General features: G+C 46.9%; 1 protein-coding gene across 5 annotated transcripts in view; it reads left to right on the top strand.

Moving 5' to 3' along the window:
* The first annotated feature begins 726 nt into the window (after window positions 1-726).
* Window positions 727-17,654, top strand: part of LOC137414925 (uncharacterized) — a 46,303-nt gene continuing 29,375 nt past the window's right edge. The window contains exons 1-6 of one of the 5 annotated variants that reach the window (XM_078770084.1): window positions 1,723-1,934; window positions 2,944-3,029; window positions 5,423-5,588; window positions 8,343-8,393; window positions 13,838-13,921; window positions 15,231-15,281. In XM_078770084.1, the coding sequence (XP_078626210.1) occupies window positions 1,833-1,934; window positions 2,944-3,029; window positions 5,423-5,588; window positions 8,343-8,393; window positions 13,838-13,921; window positions 15,231-15,281 (540 nt within the window). In that variant the 5' untranslated portion in view covers window positions 1,723-1,832. Of the gene's footprint in view, window positions 1,413-1,722; window positions 1,935-2,943; window positions 3,030-5,422; window positions 5,589-8,342; window positions 8,394-13,837; window positions 13,964-15,230; window positions 15,282-17,654 lie in introns of those variants that run through there. The other 4 variants (XM_078770083.1, XM_068100490.2, XM_068100486.2 and 1 more) reach the window with 4 other exon arrangements.

Here is a 17,654-nt window from a genome sequence, read left to right as displayed (position 1 = left end):
AGCATGTAGGCCTACACTGCCAGGACAAAGCATGTAGGCCTACAATGCCAGGACAAAGCATGTAGGCCTACACTGCCAGGACAAAGCATGTAGGCCTACACTGCCAGGACAATGCATGTAGGCCTACATTACCAGGACAAAGCATGTCGGCCTACATTACCAGGACAAAGCATGTAGGCCTACACTGCCAGGACAAAGCATGTAGGCCTACACTGCCAGGACAATGCATGTAGGCCTACATTACCAGGACAACGCATGTAGGCCTACACTGCCAGGACAAAGCATGTAGGCCTTCAATGCCAGGACAAAGCATGTAGGCCTACACTGCCAGGACAAAGCATGTAGGCCTACACTGCCAGGACAATGCATGTAGGCCTACATTACCAGGACAACGCATGTAGGCCTACATTACCAGGACAAAGCATGTCGGCATACACTACCTACACTACCAGCCCTAAAGTGAATTTATTTATTTTTCTGAGTTATATTCTCTCTATATTTCTTTCTTCATGAATCGACTACTTACACCCCCTACCCAGGCTACCACTAATCCTCCTGCTGCTCCTGTGCTTATTATTGCTACTACTACTGCTCCTGCTGTTTTCGTGGCCACAGATGAATCCCACCTTGTGGCCTAGTGGGTAGGTCATCACCGCTAACCCTATCATGATGACTGCTGCAACACCCTCTGTCCACCTCAATCATGTCCCTCTCCACCACCCTCATTCTTTATAATTATGCAGATTATAGTTTTGAAAAACGAACGTCGTTTATTGGAGTATTTTGAGCGATATTTAATTCTGCGAATACATTGAATGTGCGTAGTGTTGGTGTAGCACAGGCATGATGGGCCGAATGTCCTCTGGAGATTCCAAGAACGTTCCCACGGTCCTCGGGCCGAGGTCGCAATTCCCGCTCCAATCCCCGCGGGGGGGCGGGGCATACGCGCCGCGGCAATGGGCGCGTGATGCAACCAGCGGTGAGCGCGCGTCGTCATTCGCACGAGCGCTTCCGATGGACTGGACGAGGTTGAAGCAACGCGCGAATCACGGCGACGTCGGAGACATGGAGGCACATTCAAGGTCGTCGGCTGCTATTCTCGCGGAATTCCGACAGGTGGCAGCAACGATAAACCGCTATTTCAAAATGGCGGACGAGGTGAAGCAAAGGGTCGTGGCGGAATTCCTCGCGGCTGAAGGTGTCGCACCGGTGGACGTCCACGGGCGCCTGTTGGCCGTCTACCACAAAACCTGCGTCGGCGTGGACATTGTAAGGACCTGGATCGATGAGGTGACCCTCACGGAATTATCCATGATGCAGCGTCGGTCACGTGATGGAGAGGGGCGGGACACGGACACCGACACGGAGTCCGCCGTGACGAGAACTCCCGAGAAAACCAATGGGGATTTTTGGTGGGTGCCTCGACAACTGACCACTATTTATTTTATTTATTTATTTAATTTTTAATAAATAAATAAATAAATTGGCTAATTATTTATTTATTTAATTAATTAATATACAGCATCCCCATATCGCGAGCAGCTTTATTTTTCCAGGAGAGGGTGGCCTGCGTCGGGAAACGAGGATATCCGTAAAGCAGAGCAACCATGCACCGCATTATGGAATTGCGGTGGCGGTGGCGGGAGAACGCAGGGATTCTCAGAGGGGAAAAGCCACGAGGCGGGCGGGGCGGGGCCCGCGCCGGCCTTCTGGTGAAGCGGCCAATGATTCGGAAGCTGGTGGGCGGGGCGATCGCAGGGCTCTGGCCGCGAGCCAATGGGAAGTCCTCTTCGGGCGCGGCGTGACGCCCACGTGCGGACGCATCCGCCACCATGTGCTCGCTTGCCCGCTGGCACCGCAAGAATTCGGCCATTTGGCTTCGGGCCAAGGTTTGCGCGGGTGGCCTAGTGCACGCTCCAGCTGGCCGACTGCAGGTAAGTTTTAAAGCTTAAAGAAGCCATTATTATTATTTATTTTTTTAAAGAAAATCCCGATTCCTCGAATGCGCTTTTATTCCTTTTTTAAAAATTTCAAATCGACTTCGATTCTCTTTTAATTGAGCACGAGCGAACTTGGTTGAAGTTTTTTTTTGTTGTTTGAATCGTGTGGCACGTGCGCGTCCATTGTGCGCTCGCGGTGCTAAAGGTAGACGAACCGGTGTCGAGAATGTATCAAATCATTAAAAGGACATTTCTTTTTTTAAGGTTTTATTTTTTTTGGGGACAAATCTCCGAGGAATCCACCGGCATTTCTCCGTACGCGATTCATTTTTGTAGACCGTCCGCACTTTTTGTCGATGTACACGAGCTCGTGCTTTCGGGACTCGAGCTCGTGCCGAGCAGGCGTCCGTTCGTCGCTTCTCCCGCTTTTCCCTTTTGTCTCCGGCACGCCGTTGCGCTCATTGGTCGAAACGTGTTCTTCCCGCCATTATATGTATATAAGTGCAGCGGCCCAAACATGTGCAGAGATTGTGCGGTTGTGGGTTTTCTTGTGGCACACGGATCGTGGTGAGAGCCCGTGCGAGGGGAGCACGCGGTATATCGGCAGAACCTGCGTGATCCGAACACGTGTATACGGTGATGGAGAACAAAAAGTTTTTTCCCGCTTTTTTTTTATTAATTTTTTTTTGCGCGATGGACGATGTTTTATTTGAACGAGGTGTCCGAGAGGAAGGAAACGATAAATTTCGGTGGATTTCCCGCACTTTGAGCTCGTTAAAGCCTCTTCGTGATGTTGCCGCCAAATCCTTTGCTAAGCTGCTTTTCCCCGTTCGGCGGACGATCATGGCTGCACCTGAAGTTGTTAATCGATATTATCGGCGTTCGGGATATTTCATTAATTTGGTGTGTTTGTGTATGTTCCCCCCCCCCCTGCCCCGCCCCTCTCGCTGCCCCCCTCTCCTGCCCCGCCCCTCTCGCTGCCCCCCCCCCCCGCCCCCATGAGCTCGTGGCACGAGATTCGCCTTGTTCGAAACTCTTACACTTCTTCTTCTTCTTCTTCCTCCTGTCCCTTCTGGAAGATAAGTTTTGGTGAGGGAGAGGGGGTTTAAGTCATGGCACATCTCGGATTGTTAAACACAACACACGCACCTTCCCCCCCCCCCCCCCACGTCCTTTCATCCTCACTCTGCGCACCTCCCACCCTCAAACAAATCTCCGGCTCTCTCCTCCGCCTCCCCTTAACCACAACCCATGCCTCGGATTCTCCCCGTCACCCACAAACCCCCGTGGTCCAAGCAAAGGTGGAAGCGAGCCCTGCCTTCTGTTCTCGTTCTGGAGCTGACCTCCTGCGGTAACGAAATGATCCTGTCACCTATTGTGACCATCGCGACTCTTCCTCTTCTTACCGACTCGTACCCATGGTCCTCCCATTTGCTGACCCTGGCACTTGTCCCTCTCTTCTGACCTACTCTTCATTTTGATTTATCATTCCCATTGCTGACCCTCGCCTCTATTTTCCCATTGCTGACCCTCGCCTCCTCTATTTTCCCATTGCTGACCCCTCACTCCTCGAGTTTCCCATTGGTGACTCTCACCTCCTCTATTTTCCCATTGCTGCCTCTCCCCTCCTCTATTTTCCCATTGCTGCCTCTCCCCTCCTCTATTTTCCCATTGCTGCCTCTCCCCTCCTCTATTTTACCATTGCTGACCCTCGCTCCTCTATTTTACCATTGCTGGCCCTCGCTCCTCTATTTTCCCATTGCTGATCCTTGCCTCCTCTATTTCCGCATTGCTGACCCTCGCTCCTCTATTTTCCCATTGCTGACCCTCGCTCCTCTATTTTCCCATTGCTGATCCCCACTCTATTTTCCCATTGCTGAAACTCGCCCCTCTATTTTCCCATTTCTGATCCTCGCTCCTCTATTTTCCCATTGCTGACCCTCGCTCTATTTTTCCATTGCTGGCCTTTGCCTCCTCTATTTTCCCATTGGCCATTGCCGCCTCTATTTTCCCATTGCTGACCGTTGCTCCTCTATTTTCCCATTGCTGGCCCTTTCCTCCTCTATTTTCCCATTGGTGACTCTCACCTCTTCTATTTTCCCATTGCTGCCCCTTGCTCCTCTATTTTCCCATTGCTGATCCTCCTCTTTTCCCATTGCTGACCATTGCTCTATTTTCCCATTGCTGATCCTTGCCTCTATTTTCCCCTTGCTGCCCCTTGCTCCTCTATTTTCCCATTGCTGCCCCTTGCTCCTCTATTTTCCCATTGCTGATCCTCTTTTTCCATTGCTGACCATTGCTCTATTTTCCCATTGCTAATCCTTGCCTCTATTTTCCCCTTGCTCCTCTATTTTCCCATTGCTGACCCTCGCTCTATTTTCCCGTTGCTGCTCTATTTTCCCAATGCTGCCCGTTGCTGCTCTATTTTCCCATTGCTGCCCGTTGCTGCTCTATTTTCCCATTGCTGACCATTGCTCTATTTTCCCATTGCTAATCCTTGCCTCCTCTATTTTCCCATTTCTGACCCTCGCTCCTCTAATTTCCCATTGCTGACCCCTCGCCCCTTGCCTCCTCGATTTTCTCATTGCTGACCTTTGCTCTATTTTCTCATTGCTGACCTTTGCTCTATTTTCTCATTGCTGACCTTTGCTCTATTTTCTCATTGCTGACCCCTCGCTCCTCTATTTTCCCATTGCTGACTCCTCGCTCTATTTTCCCATTGCTGATCCTCGCTCCTCTAATTTCCCATTACTCACCCTCACTTCTATTTTCCCGTTGCTGACCTTTGCTCTATTTTCCCATTGCTGACCCTTACCTTCTTTATTTTCCCGTTGCTGACCCTCCCTCTATTTTCCCGTTGCTGACCTTTGCTCTATTTTCCCATTGCTGACCCTTACCTTTATTATCCCATTGTTGACCCTCGCTCTAATTTCCCGTTGCTGACCCTCGCTCTTCTATTTTCTCATTCTTGACCCTCTCTCTCTCTCTTTTTGCATTCCTGATCCTCATTCTTTTCCCATTCCTGATCCTCGCTCTCTTTTCCCATGAATGACCTTCGCACCGCTCCTTTTTCCCATTACTGACGCATGCTCCTCTCTTCTTTATATATAAAAAAAAAATTCTCATTGCTGACCTTCACTTCTCTCTCCAACTGCCTTGCTTGCTCTCTTTCCCCATTGCTGACCTTCGTTACTCTCTTCATCCAGCTGCTGATTCTCACTCCTCTATTTTCCCGTTACTGATGCTCACTTTTCTCATAGTTCTCTTTTCCCAATATCTGACATTATCTGCTGTCTTCTTCCTATTGCAAATCCTCATTCCTTTCTTTTTTTTTCCCCCCTTTGGTGATCCTACTCATCTCACCTTCCAATCCCTACCCTCGCTCCTTTCTCTCTCCTCCCAATCCTGATCCTTGTTCATCTTGCATCCCAATGCTGACTCTCCTGGCTTTCTTTTCTTACCTGACCCTTACTCCTCTACAGCCAAGCCATGAGTGGCCGGCCCACACGCGGTGCCGCAGCTTCGAGCAGCCGTTCCCCTGAGGAGACTGAAGCTGCAGCCGAGGAAAGTGCCGAGGAGACTACCGAGCAGGCGGCTGAGCCCCCGGTGAAGCGTGGCCGTGGCCGTGGACGACCCAGGAAAACGGAGGTAATGCGAGAGCCATTCCTGCTCGGTCATGTGCTTCTGTTGGGGGTCCATTTGCAGACGACGATGCTGCCCTTGGAAGCGCCTGTGCTCCCTGATAACAAATCTGTGCTCTCGCTCATTCCTAAACCAGTTATCACGGACTTTTAGAACGCAGCACTTGTTCGTCGAGGATGCAGTTATGCTTCGCTACTTTGTAATTTTTATACGACAAGCATTGTGGTGTATCAGGCGTGTTACGGCCTGCTCCTGCACAGGGGTCCTGATTTCGAGGAGGTTGTGTTTGATTATACAAATGAATGAGAAATTGAACTTTATACCCCTCTGCCCTTTTTGTTTGTTTGTCAGTTGCTTGCCTTTTGTAAATGCCTATTCTCAGCAAAGTTTGAAATCGCTGTTAAAGCATGACACCAAGTATGAGTTCAGCAAACCCTTTCATATTGATAGAGGCGATCTACAGATTGAGTAACCACGCGAAATGAATGTGTATTCGGCAGTTGTAACCTTGGCTGCAATCGCTGTCATAGAGCAGTTGTTAAAAGAGGATGCCGGTGGAGTAGGAGGGGGGGACGTAGTAGGATATTATTTTCGATTGTCATTTGGTGTAAAGCGAAGGTAGGAAGCGGGGAGACGTAGTTGTCGGTGGGGGGATGGGGTGGCGCATGCTGCAATGTTTCATCTCCCTTTCCTGTTCATTGTCGTGCAGGTGTGAACCCCATTTCTTTTAAGGAAATACAACGGGGTGGCTCGGATGCCTCGCGGGCCTTTCACTTAGATCCGTCACGCGCCAGCTTGCACAGAAGATTTAGGCCATGAATTTGTGGGCATTCGCTGTTGCCATGGTGCAGTAATAACTACTAATTTCCCATTACTGGCCAACAGTTGGCTTCCTGCGAAAGCACCGATGCTAATCTTATCGTGTACGGGCATGGATGTGAATGTAACTGTATCTTTCCACGTGCGCCATGCTTTTGACTGTGCCAAATGCTCCTGTCTGACGAAAATGACTCTTCGTCTCCATCCTCATTCATGCATCCCGATCGCTGCAAATAATCCGCTCGCATCGTTGCTGGAAGACGTGTGCAGAAAAAGTGGAAATCACTTATTGCTTTTCGTTTCCCCCCTAACAGTTGCACCGTCGTATGGAGCTTGATTTTTTTTTTTTGGACATTTTGTCCAAAACCTTCACCTGCCATGTTATTATTCATTCATGGTCTATGCAGAACGTCGGTTCTGCCCGAAGCAATTTGTTTGGCATGGCTTGCGACTCCAGGGCAGGATACTCGACTAGGAAGCAGGACTCGCGTAATTTATGATGGCTCGCCTACTTTTCACTAAGGACACCTTGGGATCTTCAACATCCACCAAATTAAACCGGGAGATTGGACACCCTGCTGAACATCCATCCGAAGGACAGCGCACACATGGATGCCTCACCCTGTCGGTGCAATCCCAGGATGACAGCTTATAGCTGAGTCGGGACTCGAACCTCGGCCAGGGAGGCGAGTGCGCACACGTCGAGGCTATCCTACCAATTCCCCTGGCCCCCACATTCCATCATCGATGTAGGCCCAACCGATATTGCTGAGTGTGTACAGTGTTGCTACATGAAATTGGCTTCACTGTGAAGTTTGACGATGTTCCCATAAACCTACCTACCATAAGTTATTTATCTATTTTAACATAGTCAAGGCTCGTTGAGGAGCTAGAACATAGAGTGGATCAGGATGTCACAGAACAAAATGAACAGTAGGAGAGGGAGGGGGGCACCAACAGTCGGGTTGTGGAACTAAATAGAGAGAGACTTTGAAGATCAGGGATGTGAGGAAGAACGAGGGGTAGGAGAGGGCACAAGGGGTGGACAAGATTGATCTCTCAGGAAGGAAAACAGGAAAGTTGGAAAGAAGTGGACTTGGGGAGGGCAAACGGGTAGAAAAGATCATGGTTTTTGAATCTTTCCGCTTTTATTCGCCAATGTTCCACTCAGATGGGACTGTATAATACAATACAATATAAATGTGATACAAGTATTGTATGTTGAGGCATAATTCATTCGCTGTTTCCTTCATTTTGAAATTGGCTGGATGTTATCCTTCCTCTAAAATTATCTATACCTTATGCATTGTATTACGTGATGGCAAGGTTACAGCAACTACGAGTACCACTACTATTCTATTGGCCCCACGTCTTTGGTTTTGGCCGTGGAACGTTGTTTTTTGGTCCCAATTCTTCACGGACCGCTTGCGGCCACGCCCGACGTCCAACTGAAGATGATTTGGGCAGGGATTTGGAATTTGTCAATGGTGCCTGAAATTACTCGAACAATCTCGGCGATGGACACCGTGGGATCTTTAACATCCACCAACGAATGGCAGCAAACAGGACACCTGGCCTAACGTCTCGTCCTCGAGACGGCGCACTGCAATGGAATTCCCGGCCTGACAATCACTAGTTTGACAATTTGTGATCTGGTTCAGGATTCAAACCCATGCTTGACAGCTCAAAGGTAAGTGCTCTGTGTCTGCATCATCCTATCGGACTCGGTGCGGTGTGTAAAGGTAAATATAATAACACTATTTAAATTATATTATATTAATTTGGTTTTGAACGTTACCATCTGAGTACTTGCCTTTTTGTGGAAACCTCGGGGTGAAATTGCTGTCTTGCTTTTTATTTGCACATTGTATCCAAATCCGAAAGTGTATCCATGTCTCCTGATATCCCTCATTTATTTTTTTTCTTTTCTTTTTTTTACAGACACAGACACACACAGACACACACACCGAGAAGTCGCCCGTTGCAGAACAGGTGAATGCCTTGGACAAAATGCCAGGGATGGCTAGGCCACAGAAACCACTCTGCTCGTGAGGCCTCCTTTGAGGCAGAAAGACCTGCGGCGGTAGTTGCCATTTGCACCCACCCGGTTAGATGTACTGTACTCATTTTTGGTAATGATGCTGATTAGAAGTTCTTGTAATTCCATCACTGCATGATTGATCCTAATTACCTGTAAATCGGAAGCAATGCTTTCTCGTCCTCTCTCTTTGTACCATGGCTGGGCCTCTTTTCCAGTTGTCCGAGCAACAGCTATTTCTGCATCCGTGTGCATGCACATTCACACTTCCCAGGGAATTACGGAGGCAGTGCACTTCCTTTTGGCTATCTAATGTCGGTATGATTCCCCACTCGAGTATAAACTGTTGGATTGGTGCTTCGCAGGGCGTGCGTTGCTTTACAAAGTGTCGTTACTTAGGTGGACGATAAACTGGACAGCCTGTCTGCCAGCATTCATTGGTGGACCTTAAGGATACCACAGTGCTGTTTGTGAAGAGTACATGAGTTATCACCGGCACACTGAACAAATTTTAAGTTCCTGTTAGTTGAACATCAGGCTTGGCCAGCCGGTTCGTGAAAGGTATGGGTCAGATCCCATGAGAAGATGCGTTAGCTGAAGCAGTCGTAGTAGTAGTGGTGGTGGTGGTGATGTGAGACCTCGGTTTATGTTGGGGATGCGTACCTGAAAAGGGCGACGAATATTGAAACGACGTAAATCGAAGCAAATTGTCTCATAACAATGAATGGAATAAGCGGGGGATGCGTACCGAATGTCACCACTTTACTTATTATCTTTTGCTTTTACCTCCGTTAACAAAGGTGGACCGAGGTTATGTTTTCACCCCTGTCTGTCTGTCTGTCTGTAAGCAGGATATCTCAAAAAGTTGTGGACGGAATTGGATGAAACCAGGCGGACAGGTTGGGTGTGACAAGGACGAATCGGTTAGATTTTGGTAAAAGTACAAATTTTTTAAGCGATTCTTCACCATTGAAAGATGGGGCCAAAAACGATATATCTCGAGACGTTGTGGAAGGATTATGACAAAACTAGGTGGATGAGTTGGTTAGGTGACCAGAACAAGCAGATTCGATTTTGGTTCAGGTCCGAATCCTGATCTGGCAGATCGGTGATATACAAAACATAAACCGTTCAGACTGGCGGTGGTATGCGCTCTACCGAGTGCCATTTTAGCTACCTATGATATTACCTCTTTTTTTTTTTTTTTGGTTAATGACAGTTATATTGAAATATACGTGCGTATTAATCACTTGCCATCTTACTATAATTCACCAAATGTCCGCCCGTCCGTTCGAAGGTACCGCAAAAACAGCTCAACCGATCGCAACAATATTTTCGGTGGGTATTTCTGGGACCCCTGGGAGTAAAATAGGCTATATTGTTTTTCCAAGTTTTTCCAAACACGATGGAATAATATTTACCAATATGAACAGTGATGGGGCTTTTGCTGAAATTCTACAAATACTGTTTATTCTACGTATCAGGAGAGAGAGTAGATCGACTCCTGACGAACTCTTCCTATATAAACCTGCGGCTCCGACGTAACATGGCAGCGTGTGCAAAGCGACTGAGAAACAGGTGCGGCCACTTCCGTGTTACAGATTTGGCACACACTCTTCACACATAAACGTGCGACTGAGAAAGACGTGTAGCGGCTGCTTCCGTTTTGCAGAATTCAATCTTTTTTCAAAATGGGCGCCATGTACTGTTTAGATTTTGATGATTTGCTTGTGATATGATTCAACGGATGTTTATACGAATCGTTTAAACTAAAAAAAAGCCTTCAATTTATGATATTTTGCGTTTTCATTTGGACCTCCCAATTGAAGCCCCGCCCATAGGGCGGGTATCGTTGCTAGTAAATAAAATATAAAACCTTTTCCACAGGCGGTCGAACTTGGTTATACTTCTTCTTCCTCTTTCAATGAACGTCAGCATTTTTATGCCTTCGCCAATGACGTCGCCGAAAGCATTATGTTTTTGGGTTGTCCATCCATCCATACGAACGTCCATGATAAGTTTTTGTTATCGTGATAACTTAAGAACGGGTGATCTAAGTCAAACTTGGTACAAGCATGTATATTTATGCAAATATGAACTGATTAGTTTGTGAGGGCAGAGGTCCCGTTTGGTAAAAATTCTGTTACTGTGCTAACTTTTGAACCAGTGATGGGATTTTGACCAAGCTTGGCATAACTATATATTGTGATGCAAAGATGAACCGATTAGATTTTGGCATCAAAGTTCAGAGGTCAAGTGAGGTACAAATGTGATTCTTTTTTCCCCTCACTGGTCATTCTTGACCCTCACTGGTCATTCTTGACCCTCACTGGTCAAGTGAGGTGCAACAGCTGAAGGGATTTAAATCAAACTTTGTATAATGATGTAATAGTGTGGGCGGTGTCATATCGGTCGACGTCCCGGCATCAAAGAGGGCCTTTCTAGTTATGGATTGTACGCACCGTAGTTGGAGGCAAACTTTAACAAGCAATCTGAGTGTTGCGCTGCAATACATGTGCCCTACCGGCAGTCTGCCATCCGGAAAACTCTTGGGGAAATTACCAAGGGTTATTTATCCACCGGTCAGCCCTGGTGTTGGGCTGGCGGCTAGGGTGCCAGCTTAGGATCCAAGGATCCTGGGTTCGAATCCCGGTCGATCGCTGAATTAACGCCAGGGGGGTTGACTCGGCCTGTCATCCTTCCGAGGTCGGCAAATTGAGTACCAGTACACTGGTAATTCCCTGTTTATCGTAAAAAGGCGACAAACAGGGTTGGTGACAGGAAGGGCATCCGGCCGTAAAACATTGCTTCAAAAAGGGGACCAAAAAACAACAACAACCACGGTCCCCGAAAAGGCCAACCCCTGCTTTGCGGGGTAAAATGGCCTCTAAACGGTGGGTTTTTTTTTTTGTTTTTTTTTATCCACAGGTTCCGAATCGTTCCCAATCGCTAATTACCTCAGGGCGGGCTCACCTGTGATTCGCACTCGGGACTTCGATTTATACACCTTGCAGACAGGTCAGCAGAAGCACGACAAAATAAGTTTTTGATAAAGAACCTTTTGAGTCGCTAAATATCAGTAATTTATTATATTTTCCGGTTCACAATCAATGATCGATGTGCATATATATGTTGTTCGACTTGGCTCCGCCCCTCCCGAAAGCGCGCGCTGTCGCGCTGTTGACGTTCGCGAGATGAGGCTGAGGGCGCGCGGTGCGGCTTGAGGAGAACTCTAGAATAAACAAGAGATATCCATTTAAAAAAATATTTTCGTTTAATGAACGATATCTGCCAAACCACGTGCCCTATCGCAAATTCCAAAAGGACATTTTAGTGGACTGACATGCTCAACAGATCTGTGAAGTTTCCCCTCGATTGGATCAAAAATGAGGGAGGAGCTCGGTTTTAAAGGTTCATGCTTAAAAACGTCATAACTCTGAAACCATGTGACGCATGACGTCATGCTCGCTGACTTTTTTGTTCGTCATGGGTATGCGATCCTGCCTGCAAAGTTTGGCCTCGATCTGTTCAGCCGTTGCAGAGAAAAAGGGTTTTTTGTGTTTTCACGAAAAACAATATAGCGGCCGAACCACGTGACCTGTGACGTCATAATTACCATTAAAATATTCTACAGACCGAGTCCCTCCTACGGTGAAAATTTGATCTCAATCGGTCCAATTATTGCAGAAAAAACTTTTTTAAAGGAAATTCAAACTTAAAATGGCACTGAGTTAAGGATCATCAGAATTATCAGAATTCCCAAAGTTCAAAGTGCATAACTTTGTCAAAAATGGTCGAAACGTCGTGAAGTTCGAACTTAACCTGTAACTTATCATGAGGAAACCATGTACCAAGTTTGAAATCTTGAGCGTTAAGCGTTTAGAAAAAAAAGTCCGGGAAACTGTTCTTTGCGTGACGGACTGACGGACGGACGGAGTGCAAACCTATAGTCCCCTCCGGTGTACACCGGAAGGGGACTAATAACCCCATGACATAACATGGACAGGTTTGACGAATAACATTTCATTTCACTTCTAAGGGAGCACTTTTACGTTACCTCTTAACCAATCCACAGGGTGGTGCATTTCTTTGTGTGATGCAATTTAATACATTCCTGAATTTCTTTTGTCTGTTTTGCGATCTCCAATTTGGTATTTTAGCGATGCATTCTGGCATCCTTATCGGTCTTCTGAGGTCTGAAAACGCTCGAATCAAAGGTATGGATGGCTTTTAATGGACGTAAGTGTGAATTGAGGTATCTCAAATCGGGTAGTGGTATTAATCATGTGATGATATAGTTGCCAAATGACGTAAAAAGGGAGACGTAAATCAGGGTATTATTGTAATAATAGCTGTAGACATAGATGGCCTACCTACAGATGGGCTTTCTTTAACCTCCACCAACAGGTGGTGACAGGTTTGTTGGATGTCGTTTATGTAAAAACTGAAGACTTGATTTGGCATTGCATTGCATTGATTGATTGATTTGGCATTCCAGATGGCATTGATCACACGGTGGCCTATTGGCCTGTCGTCCGTGGTGTCCAATCAGCGAGGACACTGGGCAGGTATCCAGGAGGTTGTGCCAGTTTGGATGAAAACCAAAGCATTAAATGAGATTAGGATTACAATCTTTTGGAAACTGGGGAATTACTATTTACTACCCAATGTCAGCAAAAACAACCCAGCTGGCTCACTAATGACTTTCAGAAATGGGATAATCTTCCATATTATGAATGAAGCATTTGTAAAACTACTCCATAAAAACGACAGCATTCGGCCGATGCCTTGAAATATAAACATGAGACACGTATGTACATATATGGAATTTAAACGGTGCATATATTCAACCATTTGATGTAGATATACTTCCCCATTCGTTGACGAGGTAAGACTAGTCCGTAACACTCCAGGAGAACCCAAAACAACCCACAAGTCCCCCATCTAACCTTTGACCTTTCCAATCATTGTGTTGCCACAAAGACCGACGACGATGACCACATTTCAGAGTGGGGGCATCAGGACACCCGGTGCTGCCCATATTCCCCTCCGAGTGTAGCCGGCCCCAAAATCGGATTTGGCTGGTGTACGCATTGGTATGTTCTTTTTGAAAGGTTCCATGGCATCTTGAACATAGTAAGTGCTGCACTGGTGGAGGTGGTGGGATTTTTCTTTTTATTCCTTTCACCGTGGTTTACGATGAAAATGAGGTTGGCGTTTTGTCTCCAATCCAGATGCTTTTTTATGAGCGTCAATCTTAAGTCGAACTTTATCGGTATTCGCCGAACTAGGCAGTTAACTCCTGAGTACGTTGTCCTCATGTGCGTAGATCCTAGCCCACACTGTTCCTGCCGTGGCTGTTTGTCTTTATGGCGTGATTTGCTGCACGTGTTCCCAGGAACCCACGGGCTCCCCCAAGCCGAAGAGACCTCGCGGCCGGCCCAAGGGCAGCAAGAACAAAGGGCCTTCCAAGGCAATAAAGGTCCGGCAGGGAGCCGTCTGCGGTACCGCCTCCTCCCCCTCGGTGTGTGTGGTGTGCGCGCCCATGCTTCATACGTAGTTACATGGTGTTCGTCTGTCCACTTTCACCAAATTTTTGCCTGCCGGGTGGCATCTTGAATTATTTGGTTTTGTTGTCGAGTTGCGGGTGGGAAGTGGTGAGATGAGTGTGGGAGCAGTGTTTTTGGGGAGAGAGATTTTAACATCAAACGTTTGTTGGATGCGGGAAATGATAAAGAATGATGTTTTCTGCTTTGATTTGTACTTTCTCCACATATTAGTGCCGTGCCCTTCGAGTACTTCTCGACAATCATGGTTCCCTGTTTGAAGCAATCTTTTTATGGCCGGATGCCCTTCCTGACGCCAACCCTTGGTCGCCTCGTATGATGCGCAGGAATACGGTGTACCTATTCTAAACCGGGGTACACACCAGGATCATTCATCCCAGCAAGCTGGTACTCAATTTGCCGACCTCGGAAGGATGACAGGCTGAGTCAACCCCCCTGGTGTTAATTCAACGATCGACCGGGATTCGAACTCAGGATCCTCGGATCCCAAGCCTGCACCCTAACCGCTAAGCCAACACCAGGCTAAACTACACTATAAACACAAAAATTAATCTTTTCTCTATTCTTGACGAGCAATGCTTGTGTGTCATTGTCCATTGTTCATGATTCCCGAGGAACAAGATCCCGCACACTTTATCCATTTGGTGTCACCCCTTAGGTTGAAAGGAATGGCTTTGGCGAGTGTTTGTCCATCCTGAATGGTAGTGTGGATTTCACGTGGTCCTGTTGTAAAAATGCGTTTGCTGCCCTTTGGCCACGAGGTAAATAGGGTCACGTGCAGGCCAGGGTTCAGTTAAAAACAGCCATGTGATGAAAACATTTCAGCTTCTGAGCAAATGTGGTTCATTATGAGACTTCCTTAATGGCCCGGTGTGTGCAAAACTCGACCCTTTAATTAATATATTTGTTCTCCTGCCGTTTGTTTTTTTACTATACCACCAATTGTTAGGTTGATAATGCTGCTGTCATCCCTTGTAGGCCACCGTAATATATATATATATATATATATATATATATATATATATATATATATATATATATATATATATATATATATATATATATATATATATATATGCAATTGCGTTCACATTTTATATTTGGATTTCAGCAAGCTGCTCGGCCCACCTGTTGAGCTAACAGTCTCTCCTCTTCCCCCCCCCCCCCTCCCCTTTGCCTACGCATTCAACCAAACCCACCCCTCTCAACTTCGCTATTTCCCAGAAACCTGAGACACCTGAAGAGAAAAAACCAAGGGGGCGTCCGAGAAAATGGGTGAGTGATCTTCGGTGGTGGTGGATCTTTGAGTTCCGTCCGTTGTTGATGCCTTGCCGTAGTTTGTAGCCTCTGCGTCATGTGGATCGATGCATCCGCCTCGCTGCTCGAATCTCATTGGTTTCTTGGCCAAATATAATATCATGCACCTATCTGAAGTTTGTATTGCACCGTCTGACGGGTCATTTTTATGAAACGCGAAAGATTTCTCCAAAAGCGCAACTTCCTGCTAGGGTCAAAATTTGTTTAGCCCTCGTTAAGAATTCACCATAAACTTTGATTTGGATATAAAAACTTTTAACTTCGACCGATAGGCTTTTGCTTTTGTTTTGTTTGTATTTCAAATTTTGTTTATTTATTTATCAGCTTTTTGTTTTTTGGGGGTTTTTTTGTTTGCATATAAACACAATCTTTATTCCCTGGAGTTCCCCATTTGTCGGTTTTGTGGGCTTCCTTTGCCTGCAGTCATGGTTCGGATGAGCGTTTTCTTGTTTGTCAGACTGATCTCTCACCCCCACCCCCCCCCCTTCCCCCCCCCCCTACCCTGCTCCAGCCACATGACAATCAAAACTTTGGAACTGCCCACCTGTCACTCGGAACTTCTCTTGCCACAGGCCCAAGTGGTTGATTTGGCGGGATAGCGATGGGTTGGGGGGGTGGGAGGGGAGAGCAGTTGGTTGTGTGCTCTGTAAAGGAAGTGAGTTGACCAAGGATAATATCAAAGCAAGAAGCATGGGGTTTCCTAGCACGTTATCTCGATGCAACACGATCCTGCTCGCCGCGCTTCGCAACGTGCTTTGTCCAGCAAGGTCTCCGTCGTGATCCTGAATGATCACTCTCTTGGCCGTTCATTTTTGCGTATTTGTCCGCCAGGCCGATCGGGCGGGAGGGCCTTTCCTCAATTGAGGCTTCATTTAGCGAAGGAATCTGCACCAGACTCTTCCTCTTCAAACACTTGTTTGGCTCTTCGACCCTTTGGCTGATTCGTTTTTCATGGCTTTTGTTCCTTTTTTGTTGTTGATTTATTGTTTGTTTACGTCTGCCCTGTTTGCTTCTGCTCATCGCACTTTGCATTGACTTGAGAATCCAACTTTGATGATCCCTGAGCTGATTGCATCCAAATAATGACTCTTTAGTGAGCTTTTTTTGTAGGAACATCCAGCTCGAAACTTTGTTAGTCATTTGAAGGGAACTTTTTGGATTGTTTACGGTGTCTGTTGCTATTAATCATAAAGCTTTTGATCCTGCACAAGGGTTCAGTTTTTGTTTGTAGTGCGCAGACCTGTTCGGGCCTAGTGTCCTTTGTTCGTGTTTTGTTGGTTTGCTCATCCTGTTTGGGCATGTTGCTGGCACTGCGTTGTTCCTCCTGCGTGTTCAAACCTTGCTGCCACTTGGCAGTTGTTTTCTTCACGCGTCGTTCTAATGGTCGAATTTGTTCGCCTGCGTCTGGTCTCTCGGGTGTGGAATGGTACCACACTGCCGAGGCCTTCGTCATGGTGATCTCGCAGGGTCACTACGGTCGTATTCCATTACCGACATGACACATTTCCTGGAACTTCAGACACTGACATCTTGCTCTTGTGCTCTGACCATAATGGAAATCCGCCAATTGGTAAGTGGGGTCCTTCATGGCCCGTTTGGTCATCAATGTTCCCCATATTGTATTTTTTTTGTTTTGTTAAAGAAGCTTCTGAAAGCCCTTGCACAAACCTGACTAATCAGAATGGGCCACTCCAGTTCGGTAATTTGAGACCCAACATGTGCTACATGTATATGCATGATGATGAAGCATGATGATGTTTTGTAAATCGTAGAATTGATGAACAACTGCTTTGCTAATAACAGGACTTTGTTCGAACGCACATTCTTTAGGTCTAGCGGGGAAGAACGTGGTGGGAGTGGTGGGTGCGAGAGGGAGGGGCTGTGGAGTTAAAACCGCCAAATTCAATGCAAAGCGATTGTCGAAGTAAGAAGCAGGGCAGCAATAGATGAAAACGTTAGATCCACAAATTGGAAGGGAAGTGGGCAGCTTTTGTGGTGGGATGCTTCGGTGGTGGTTTGAGGGTGTTGGGCTTGACCACAGTTATGTGTGGAATGTGAGAGGGCATTGAAGCCTCGGCTAATCGATGTGGCTCTCAAAAAAGGCGGGCGGTTTTAGGCCGCTCATGGATGCTTGGGGAGGAGCGAGAAGCGGACGTGGCACATGGAAGGGGCAAACCCTCAAAATTCCCCATGCCTGGGGCTGCTAATGATGATAGATATCCTTGAGCTTCAATTGAGTCTAGCTAGGCCATAGCAAAGATTTGAGACCAGGCCACGCAAATGACCTATTGCTCTTGTAGGTGTGTGTCCGTTCCTGGTTACGGTTGTTCG

This window comes from Myxine glutinosa, chromosome 1 (assembly GCF_964187855.1).
Source record: "Myxine glutinosa chromosome 1, kmMyxGlut1.1, whole genome shotgun sequence".
NCBI lineage: Eukaryota > Metazoa > Chordata > Myxini > Myxiniformes > Myxinidae > Myxine > Myxine glutinosa.
Note: the sequence above shows the minus strand (reverse complement) of the source record. Positions and strands in the feature narration are given on the sequence as shown.